This window comes from Camellia sinensis, chromosome 15 (genome assembly GCF_055761805.1).
Source record: "Camellia sinensis isolate YWXY chromosome 15, ASM5576180v1, whole genome shotgun sequence".
Classification (NCBI taxonomy): Eukaryota; Viridiplantae; Streptophyta; class Magnoliopsida; order Ericales; family Theaceae; genus Camellia; species Camellia sinensis.
Window position 1 is genome coordinate 10,457,421 of NC_138975.1, and position 11,588 is coordinate 10,469,008.

The 11,588-nt window shown below is 34.5% G+C and overlaps 1 protein-coding gene and 1 pseudogene across 2 annotated transcripts; both read left to right on the forward strand.

Moving 5' to 3' along the window:
- The first annotated feature begins 1,777 nt into the window (after positions 1-1,777).
- On the forward strand, positions 1,778-1,885 carry LOC114280869 (small nucleolar RNA snoR74; annotated as a pseudogene).
- Positions 1,886-8,575: 6,690 nt separating this feature from the next.
- LOC145812722 (CHD3-type chromatin-remodeling factor PICKLE-like) lies at positions 8,576-11,189 on the forward strand. Of its 2 annotated transcripts, XM_082907785.1 has the most exons (5): positions 8,576-8,650; positions 8,842-8,903; positions 9,057-9,133; positions 9,696-9,960; positions 10,830-11,189. In XM_082907785.1, the coding sequence occupies exons 1-4, from the start codon at positions 8,610-8,612 to the stop codon at positions 9,918-9,920; spliced, it is 405 nt and encodes a 134-aa protein (XP_082763911.1). In that variant the 5' UTR covers positions 8,576-8,609; the 3' UTR covers positions 9,921-9,960; positions 10,830-11,189. The 2 variants fall into 2 exon arrangements, with proteins under 2 accessions (XP_082763911.1, XP_082763910.1); XM_082907784.1 differs by lacking the exon at positions 10,830-11,189 and having other exon boundaries at positions 9,696-9,993.
- The last annotated feature ends 399 nt before the right edge of the window (positions 11,190-11,588 follow it).

Sequence of the window (11,588 nt, forward strand, 5' to 3'; positions counted from 1 at the left end):
CACCATTTAATCTGAATTCCTCAATTTCATGCATTTAACCAATTTCCCCAATTTCCTTAAATTAATTATACAAATTAATTTATTAATACAACTAGGGTTTTTCCCAAAATTACCAAAGTACTCCCAGCATATCAAAATACCAAAACTTAGAACAAAACTTATAGGATGGAGTAGGAAATCCCTACCTCGAAGAAAATAACCCGAATGGAGAAGACGAAGATGAATACCCAAATTCCAAAGTGCTCCAAACCACCAAATGTTCAGATTGAATGAAAGCCCTTGACTCACTCTATCTTTTTAATAAAGGACCAAGGTTAGATACTCACCCTAGGTAGATCAATTCTTAGAGAGAAGACAGGTTTAGAGAGAGAGAAAGAGAGAGAGACTCTCAAGGGGCGGTTTTTTAAAAGTTAAGAAAGAAAAGTAGGTCAAAAAGTGATCCAAAAAGTGAAATCTCGGACTGATGTAGTCGACTCCCCGCTCAAGCGTCCAAACTCCCGCTCGAGCGTCGAATACGCACTCCCAGTACTTTTGCAGAACCAGGTCCCCGCTCGAGCGACAAACTCCTCGCTCGAGCAGCACTCACACATTTCCACTCGAGCGTCCAATCCCACGCTCGAGCGTCTAACACTACACAGGAAATACTGGATAGGTGATAATCCCGCTCGAGCACCAAAACCCCCGCTCGAGCGGACAAGCAATAAAAGAATCCCCGCTCGAGCGTCAAACTCCCGCTCGAGTGGACAGGTCAAAATCTGGGCAACTAGTTTTGGCATCTAAACTCAACCGACCTGTAACAGACCCGCCCAACACATCCTATAACTCAAATACAACGAGATTAAAGGACGACAACAACGAATATATACTGACAGGATCCACGGAACCTAAGTCCAGATACAATAATCTAAAGAAAAAAGACCGGGGTCGCTATACCACCTACCACATGTGTGTGGGGGTGGTGGGGGTGGTGATTGGAGGGGGTCTCCATCACTCCTCAATGTGTCAATAAGATGATTGATTAATAATTAGAGAATAAATGAGAAAGAGAATTGACTTAGATATTTTAATAAAATACCACATCATTGAGTTTAAAAGGTGGGTCTAATTTTTTAATCTAAATAGCAGTACTCATCTAAATAATATGACAAATCACTTTTGTGTTAATATTTTAAGAAACAACATAAAATGTGTCAATTTATAATGTAAAAATCTACGTGTCATATTATTGGTTCTCATCAAATTTTTTTTTTTACTTTTTAATTTTAATTATCAATATGGAAATACCTTTCAAATTTTGTCCATTAATTAGAGAATCTTTGGAATTTTCAACAATATGGAAACTTTCTATATCTTAAATTGATGATGAAAATCTCAATATATGTTTCTTAAATTGTTAGTGACAATTGATTTGTAAACCACTGGTTTTTCCTTAATTGGATAGTAAATTGAAATAAAAAAAATTTGACGTCTTTTTATTTTTTCCTTCGTAGATTTTTTGGTTTTTGCTTTTGAGGTCCTCTTGTCCTTCTTTGTACTTCTCTTTTCTCTTTTGTGATAAAATTCTTCTTTTATTGTTGATCCCCAAAAAAAAAAATTGAAATAATTTTTTTTACAATATAATAATAATAAAAAAGTTCTGGCTTTTGAACAGATTGTTTAAGAGGATTTTTTTTCTTAAACTTGAGTCCTATTTTCTCTTCTTCTCGCAGCATTTCTTCTTTAAACAAGTAGAAATTTAGCATCAGCTTTGTGTTGTCTTTAGATTGTATTAACCTAATGAAAAGCAGGGCCTGTTGCCTTCTTGTGGGAAATCATTTTTTTCATTGTTATTGGGTGAACCTCTTGCGTAGTTAATGATTGAAGGTTCAGTATCAAGGGTTTGTTACTTCTGTAGCCACACTACTTGAAATATGATTTTTTGCGACTGATTATTTTACCATCGCAAAAAATCACTTTTTACGTCATAATCCCGTTTTACTTAACCCCCAAAATCGTGTTCTTAACTGAAAAAAAAAAAAAAAAACCCCCAAATCATGTAAAACTTGCCCTATCCCCTTTCACTCTTGTTTCCCAACCCTCTCTCTCTCTCTCTCAAAATCTCACAAATCATACTATTAATCTCTCAAATTCTCCTCTCTCTCACTCGACTCTCCACTCTCTCTCGCTCGAATCTCATTATCCACTCTCCACTCTCCACTCTTCACTCTCTCTCGCTCGACTGTCACTTCGATGTAGATATGAAGATTTTGATCGATTGTTGATGAAGATTTGAAGATTTCGATCTGTTGTTGATAAAGATTTGGATCAATTCATAATCGGTAAGCCTAATTTCTATGTACGAATCCGACTCTCTATCTCTGTAATCCCTATATCTTTATTTTTATCAATGCAGTGTAGATTCTGATTTCGAAACATCTTTTTGATTCGAAGATTCATTTTATTTTTTTATCTTTTTAAATTATTAAATCTTGATTTGCTTTGGCTTTAAAACTTGATCTGAACATTTCTCTAGATTGTTTGCTAAATTTCTTTTAGTTTTTGAACCTCTTGTTTGTATAATTTCAAACTTTTAGTATTCTGCTTTTATGTTTGTTTGGCTAGAAAACTGAAGCTCACCTCAATTGGGGTAAAATATATATTTGTTTTCCTGTGTCTTTGTTACATTTTCTTAGCAACCAAACAGAGCATAATTCGGTTAATCTTAGAATGATTTTTCTAGTTTATAATCTTGTTGTTTTGCTTTGAATTCTTCTTTGTTACATGTTTTAGTCGTAGTTGATTTCTATATTGCTCTGTTTAATTTTGATTTCAAGCTCTCTCAATTTCAATTTAGTTTGATGAAGCTCAGAAGTAATTTGGATCTTGAATTAAACGATGAATTACTTGCTACTGATATCTTTCTCTCTCGTTTTTGAATTTGAATTCGATTCATATTGCTAAATGCATAGAGTACTGAATATTAGTATTCTTAGGAAATACACAAATCTTTTAAAAAAATTTAATTTGTTCATCAGTTTTTTAACCAGATCCTTATTTTCTTGTATCTTAGTTGATACATTCATGAGGGCTTTACACACTCTTCTTTGTCCTTCCTCCACACTCAGTAGGCCGAATTTTGATTTGGATCAATTTCTTCTGCTAGGTAAAATTTACTGTTGTGGTTCAATTTGGTCTCAAACTAATATTTAGTTCGATTTATTTCTTTTTGTATCCATTCATGTGAATAAGCAATAATAATAATAATGATGAGTAGCATCTTGATAATTGAAGGCTCTAGAAAGGGGAAAGTGAGTAGTATCTTGAATAATTGAAGGTTCTTCTTAGGTGGAGCTCATAGGGTAGGTGTACATGGCATCATTTCTATTTTCTGTGGTTGAGATGCAACTTGTGTGTTTTGAATTCATCATTTCTATTTTTATTATGATGATGTCTAATTCATGCATATATATTTAGTTTTGTGTGTGTGTGTGTGTGTAGAGGTTCATGTTAGTATGTTTGTCTTGAATACTGTTGTATCTGCTATGAATATTATTGTACAATTTTGTCTATATGATTCCTTCTCCCTATCAAGGTCAAGATACACCTTTTCCATTGTCATACATGTTTGACTTGTTACATCCTCTCTTAATGATTTTTTCAGCCACTGGCCAGTGCATATGACTTGCAAAACATAGAGATGGTCGGTGGGAATGGGCAATTGCTCCTGGTGTCTCACCATTTCCTAGATATCAACATGCAGCGACGAGTTTTTCTTTTAAACTCCCAACCAAAAAAAGAAAAGAAAAGAAAAGACCCCACTATTAGTTTACATTTCCCCCCCTCCTGTTCGGTAGCTAGAAACCAGTCATTGAGATGTGCTATGCTCCTGTAGGTTTTTTTAAATGAAAGGCTCCATGTGTCTGGTGGTGCACTTGGTGGTGGACGCATGGTGGAAGACTCATCAAGTGTTGCAGGTATTTTCCTTTATTTTCTTTTTCCCTGTAATCTAGCAAATGTGCTGAAAATGTTGGTGTAAAAAGTCTACACTTAAGTCTTTTTCTCAGATATGTCATGTTTCTGTGTGTAGTTCTGGATACTGCGACAGGAGTTTGGTGTGATACAAAGTCTGTTGTTACTACTCTCAGGACTGGCAGATACAATGCTGATGATGCCTGTGGAGATGCTACAGTCGAACTGACGAGACGTTGTAGGCATGCTGCCGCTGCTATTGGTGACCTGAGATTTATCTATGGTGGTCTACGTGGTGGTAAGATGTCACAACAGAACACTCAATTTCTTTCCCTTAGTATGTAGTTCTAGACTTCAAGCTGATTAGTACCTTCTAGTATTGTACATCGTTTTGCATTCTGATGCCCAGCATAATATGGGTCTGTCCTGATTTACATTGTCATAACACAATATTCGTCTACTCTGAGTTGCTTGTAGTAAATTGGTTGAGCCTTTCAAAGTGCTTGCATAACTTGAAACTATGGAATAAGTAGATTCATTTAGAGGAAAATGAAGACTCTTCTTATGTGAAGTTGATGTCTATGATGCTCAACGAGGACGTTTCCATGGATCTCTATTATCTCCTCTTTTTCTATTATGATTTCTTTGAATTTTTAGTTTTTTAGAAATATAAATGATCATGAGGCCAATTAATTTGCTTCGTTGGTATCTCTCATTATCCAATGCATTATTGATTAAAGGGCACAGACTCGGTGACATTTTTCTTGCAAGTAATTTTTTGATAAAATTTTTGATGATTTTGTCCCTCGCAAGTTGATGTGAAGTGTGTGGGTCTCCTCTCCCTTAAGGTTAAAGTGTTTGTATGGACCATGGCTCACTAGAAACTTAGTACCAATGACATGGTTTAGAAAAAAAGGCTGAATTACTTGTTACACCCATGGTGTGTCAGGTGTAAATGGGGCCGAGGAGAGTATTGATCATTTGTTCATGCATTGTCCCATAGTTTTATAATTATGGTGGAGGGTGATTTGTTTGGCGAAGTTGGATTGCGTTGCACCTTCTTCTTGTGTTCATATGTATTGATTGGAGAGGCTTTGGTTCAAGTGATAAAGTGCGGGGCTCTTTGGAAATGTGTAGCGTGTGCCCTTCTACATTTTTTGTATTATTTTCTAATTTTCCTCTGGTTATTAATAAATTTTTCTTGGTTGTCAATCCCAAAAAATGTTGGTTAATTATGTAATTTAAGGTATATAAGTTTGAAGAATACTATTATTCAGATAACAAAACCTTCCAGTGGCTTAATGCTATTTTTTGAGATTTATTTAATGCTTATTATTTATTGTCTTTTCATATTTATTCACTTCATAATATATGTAACCCTCTTGATGGTTATCTTTGTAATTATTTGGTATGCAGAGTATCTCTCCTAAGCTTTGAACTCGAGGCTACTTTGAAGTTAGCAAGATTTCTCTGCAGGTAGGCTTGTTTAACCTATCTTCTATGGTGATGACTGCAACATACTATTGTAATTGTATGAATTTAGCCTGTAGAAGTGGGATGATATCCCAGAATCTCTTGATCGAAATGTGCAATCAATATATAGGTATAAATTAATGAGGCTATATTATTTATACAATGCTGCCTGCATCATTTTATTCTACATTTTATCAAGGTATGAATTGTTTAGATGTTAATTTTTTGGCAAAAAGATAGAAAAAAGACATTAGATTTTAATACTTCTACCTGTCATCATATTTTAATGCTTGTAAATTTAGTTAATATTTTAAGATCTACATAAATTAAGTGAATTCTAGTGTTGACTGCGATGCAGCTAAGTTTATCGATAGGGATAACACTGCAAGAGTACTAATACCTCTAGAGCATTTTAAATTACCTGTTCTGGACAGTTAGTTCTTTGTGAAACATACCCAGAGTGGGACCCCTAGTAGAAGTTCAAGTTTCTCGGAGAAGAATGCTAAGGCTGAACTGAATGCTTCGATCAAGAACTTGATTTCCAAAATTAAGGTGAGGTGGCAATCTGGACGGAACAGCTCTGGAGAATTAAACATTGAGGACGCCATACAGGCTGCCCCTCAGATGTCCATCATGGATGTCCTGCTACCGGATCCATTGACGTTTGGCTTTAAGCTTCCTAAAAATAGTACAAGACGTGCCGAACTCAGTTCACCTAAAGAATCCATTAATCAAGTTCAATCCCCTTTGTCTAAAGGTTCTGTACTTGCGCATCACATGACTTCCATGGAAGTTCTGGTCCGAAATAACACTAAGGAAATGATAAGGATGAGTCTTAGCATTACGTGCCGAGATGTAGCCGAGGAAACTACATTGAGGGCAAGAAGGCAACTGTTCTTTGGTCATGTAAGATTCTAGCGTGTTGTCTTTGTTCAACTATCTTTCAGTAGATAGCAACCTTTTAACTCAATTAGTTAGAAAATACTCTTTTTTAATTTTCAGGAAAACAAGGAAATATCAGAAAATAATTATTGCTAACTTTCAAACCAAGGAAATAATCTCTGATTTTTAGGAGGAAAATAAGGATTATATGAGAAAATATTAGGAATTGGTTATAGATTTAGGAATTAGGAATTAGTGTAAATATTAGGAATTGGTTATAGATTTAGGAATTATATTGTATATTAGGAATTAGGAATTAGGAATTAGTGTAAATATTACTTCTCATAATTGGTTATATTAGGAATTAGTGTAAATAGGAATCTTTGTATTTCCTTTTTCGCTAATTCCTAATATAACCAATTATGTCATATATACAAAATTCCTATTTACACTAATTCCTAATATAACCATTATGCTATATATGCAGTGTCTTCTCATAGCACCAAACTATAACATTGCTGAGAAAAAAAAAGTTGAATAGGAATATATTCTCTCTCTCTCTCTCTCTCTCTCTCTCTCTCTCTCCATGAAGCCCTCAACTTCAATCTCTCTCTCTTTGAGGTTCGGGATGTCGTTGATGCGGAAAGTCAAGAGGTGCTTCACGTGTTACAAGCCGACAGATCGCGGTGATGGTGGGAAATCGCTGAAAAACTGTATGTATTACAGTGAAATGAGTGCCGAGGAGAGGAATGAGAAGATAACCTCTGTCATTAGCTACTGCAAGGTTAGTGAACATTAGTCTTGTTGGTGTGTTGTTGTTGAAAAAAATATTTAATAGTTTTGGACCTCATTTTTATTTGGGAGAATTTCGAAAAAGTGAAAAGTAAAAAAAATAATTTTTAAATGATGGTATAAGATTTATTTGCATTATCTAATGCATAAATCACTTGTACCTCCATCATTTTGAAATTATTTTTCTACTCTCCAACTTTTTGATATTCTCCCTTTTTATTTTAACCATTCCAACTGGGTATCTGGCCTGTCTTATTATGATATCTTTGTCGTATCCTATTTTATGCTTTTTGGTTTTAAAGAAACTAAAGTTGCACATATGCTTTAGGTAGCAAATTTTGAGTACATTGATGAAGTGGAAGCAGCAGCAGAAGAGGAAGCACGAAAGGCATCAACCGAAAATAAAACTACCACCAACAACCCAGATAGAGCTAGCTACTGGGAAGGGTCGTTGAAAGACAGATATGAAGTACAGAAGGTTGAAGAGTTTAACGCCATGGGCAAGCGGAATAGAAGCCGTAAACAGGTATTTTACATCATTTTAAAAGGTACATTGCTTTTGTAATCAATTTAATTTGCTTGCACAGAGGGTTTGTCTTCTAAGCCCTTTTGTGCATAATTCTTTATCATCATTGGAGAATTAATCCACATTGCATTCCTTTCAAATTTATCAATCCTCACCCATTCTTTTTTGTTTCATTATTTCTAAAGCACATAACCTATGATTCATCGTGTGAATTGTTATTTCAAATTGAATTTCTTTAATACCAGAGCCTGTTAAACTTCATTCACTTTGGAAGTTGCATCAACTTCTGACATGCTATGGAATAAAACAGTAGTAGTTATGGAATCCTGCTCTATACTATGTTAGTAATCCCGTGTGAAAATTTAAATTGTTGTTCTTCGATGTGAACATCTCTGAGTCCTGTCCAGGACAAATGTTTCACCTGACTGCTCATGAAATAAGATGGATTTCTAATGTTATGTTTCTCATGCGCTCTTGGGGCTCATTTAGATGGTGTCTGTAGAAGATGAGGACCTTGCTGGGTTGGAAGATGTAAGTTCCGAAGGAGAAGACAATAACTATGAAGCTGAGTTAACTGATGAAGAAACAGCTGCATCTGGAATTCTAACTGGGAGGAGGCCTTACAGAAAGAAAATCAATGGTATTGTTTTATGTAGCTAGTATCATCCTAATACGATAATTTGAAGAAGTTGGTGATCATGTTTGATCATAGGCCCTTTTTCCAATCATTTGCAGTGGATAGTGCTGAATCACTTCCCTTGATGGAAGGTGAAGGGAGATCATTTAGAGTAAAGGGATTCAATCAAAATCAAAGGGCTGCATTTGTTCAGATTATGATGAGGTTTAGTTTTGGATGTATATTTAAATGCATAATCAACTTATCTTATTCGTATTCTAATAAATGATATATTTGTGCTCGTATGTTGGTCTTTAATGATATAGATTGTTTGACAAATTTGGAGTTGGGGAGTTTGACTAGGCAGAGTTCATGCCACGCTTGAAGCAAAAGACTTGCGAAGAAATTAAAGAGTACGCAATATAATATCTTCTTAATATTTGGAATCTTCTTGATTAGTGACTTGTAGTGATGCTAAAATGTGACTGTAGCATTTTTGTTTATCGAAAACTTTCATATTTTTTTTTATTTTATTTTTTATTTATTTATTTGCAATTTTGTAACAATAGGGTGCATTGATTTATGGTTAATCTTTGTTGTCTAGATATGGGACTCTTTTCTTGACACACATCGCTGAGGATATTACTAACTCACCAACCTTTTCAGGTGATTATTTATTCTAGTTAGTTTTTATGCTGCTCTTTCTACATCTTTTATGACCTCTCTCTCTCTCTCTCTCTCTCTCTCTCTCTCTCTCTCTCTCTCTCTTCTTTTTTGTCTGTTATTAATTTGTTGTTCTCACTCATTATTTTGCTGCAGATGGTGTTCCTAAAGAAGGACTAAGGATAGAAGATGTACTTGTTAGGATTGCAGTGTTACTTCTGATAAGGGACAAAGTAAGTTTTGTATGCTTGATGAAAGAGTTCCACTTGGTTGGTTAGTACTTTTGTAGCTTTGGATTTTTTAAAGAGTGGTCAACTTGGGAATCATCTTAAAGCTATGATTTGTGTGGACTGTTGTTTTCCTATCTCTCCTTATTTCAAATAGTGTTTAAATGGTGAAATCCTAGTTTTTCCATTTTTAACTTCCTAACATATAGGTCTAGGATGCATGACATGAGTCTTAAGCATTGGTGTTTTTCATTTAAAAAATTCAATTTAAAAAAGAATTACAATAAGCTGAACTCTTAGTTGAAGCAATCTATGTATGCACATTGGCATGGATTGAAAAATCCATAGAACCTTAATTTTGAAATGCTAACTCATTGCACAGAAGTCTAAAAAATGATAATCCTTTCCATTGGTAGTATCATGGTATGCCCCCTTAACATCTATCAAGAAGTCCTTAAATGTAAATGTTGCTTCAATGAAGATTTAGAAATATCATATATTGAATCTTAAAACTGTTGTGGTAATTTTATTTAAAATTTTAACTATAAACCTTTTTGTACAATGATAGGTGAAGGCTGCATCGGAAAAGCCAGGCACTCCCCTTTTTCCAGATGGCATAGTATCTCGTTTCCCAGGATTGAAAAGTGGAAGGTTTTGGAAAGAGCATCATGATCTGTTACTACTCCGTTCTGTATTAAAGTATGTTTCTTTTTTATGTTTATTTCTCTTTTTTGTTCTAAAAAGAGGTAAATTGAACGAAATGGAGATAGAAAGGAAGATGCATCCTTTATAAAGAAGGGAAAGATATGAGAGAAGTATTAAAGTACATAGCTGTAAGTTATAGTTTGATGGGAATTTTATGTGTTGGTGACAATTATTTTTTAATATGTTTAATTTGATTGCCAACCACAGTTTTAGATTCTGTGTTATGGTAATTTGTTGCAAAACATTTTCTAGATACACTGTGTGAGTTACTTGAGAAAAAATAAATAAATTCATTTTCAAAGTATATATTGAATAGTAGTGATGATGTAGGCAGTATAGTACTAGCTATACTTGTCAATAAGTTTAAAGTTTATGTTTCAGTTAATGTCCTAAAAGCATGCCATAGTTGTTGACTTCCACGTCTTTGATATGATGGACTCTTGCTGATAACACTCTATGGCAATTGATTGTATTGCTTATCATTTATATGTTTATTTTTACTAATGTTATTGTTAACCATGAGCTTCTGACTTTATGTAAGTTTCTCTGACAAGCATTTTTTGGTTGCTTTTTGATATTGGAAATAAAATGGTCATTGGATGGGCTCAAGCCTTGTGAACTTGAATAATTCCAAAAGTGGATTTTGACTAAATACAAAGACGTGACAAGAAATACATTTTTTATATGTGAATTTATGCGTCTATGGAAGTACTTGTGTGTTTATGAGTAAATGTCTATGTGTCATGTGCACTATTTTTCCAGAACTATAGGGCAAGTCACATTTCCATAGCATGTCACACCCCCAATGTTTTATGTGAGTGCCAAACACCAAACATTCTGGCACAAATTTCCAAAATAAAAAATCTATAAGATGCTCCATAAGCTGCACCAAACAAGCCCAAACTTTGATAGGATTAGTCGTAAGATAAGTGCTCATAGTTTATATATGATAGATGTTACCAATCTATGTTCATAACTAATATGGTTGGATGTGAAGGCATGGCTATGGAAGGTGGCATGCTATTGTTGATGACAAGGACCTGAAGGTTCAAGAGGTCATTTGTCAGGAGCTGAATCTTCCGGTTGTAACTCTCCCTATACCAGGAGCATCTCAATCACAAGATGGTGCACATGTGGTTAGTGCTGAAACTCCTATGAATGAGACAAAGGGAACTGTTGTTGGGAATGATTTAGCAGTTGATGCTGCAAACAGAGCACCTGGCGCTGCAAACCGATCACAGTTATTTCAAGATTCTTTGTCATTATATCATTATAGAGAGATACAGAGAAGACAGGTTGAATTTATCAAGAAAAAGGTTCTTTTTCTAGAGAAATTACTAAACACAGAATACCAAAAAGAAGTTTTTGTAAGTTCATTCACAAGTTTTACTTCCTGCATATTCTTCTCGTTGGTGTGTTAATGTTGGAAAAAATATTTTGGCATGGTTTGGTTGGAATTTCCAAAATACTTTTTGACCAACCAAAGAAAAATGAAGCAATTTATCTTCTGTTTAGGTTTATTTTCTTTTTGATATTTCTGTTAACCAAAAATCAAAAGCATACCATCCTAATTCTTGTTTGACGGTTTGTTTATTTCATCTTCCTATGTGAGTTAATCGCTACGAACTCTGAATATGGTTCTATATGAAAGAGTTGCTATCGAAATAGACTGCATAAATTGCATTCTTAGTTAACTGTAATGAAGCAATACTTAACGCATATGGTTTCTCTTTATTATTTGATGTTATTGTAGGGT

Coding starts and splice junctions, on each gene's coding strand:
- LOC145812722 (XM_082907785.1), top strand. CDS start 8,610: ATGCCACGCTTGAAGCAAAAGACTTGCGAAGAAATTAAAGA. Junction 8,904..9,056: donor TAACTCACCAACCTTTTCAG/GTGATTATTTAT, acceptor ATTTTGCTGCAG/ATGGTGTTCCTAAAGAAGGA. Junction 9,134..9,695: donor TACTTCTGATAAGGGACAAA/GTAAGTTTTGTA, acceptor GTACAATGATAG/GTGAAGGCTGCATCGGAAAA.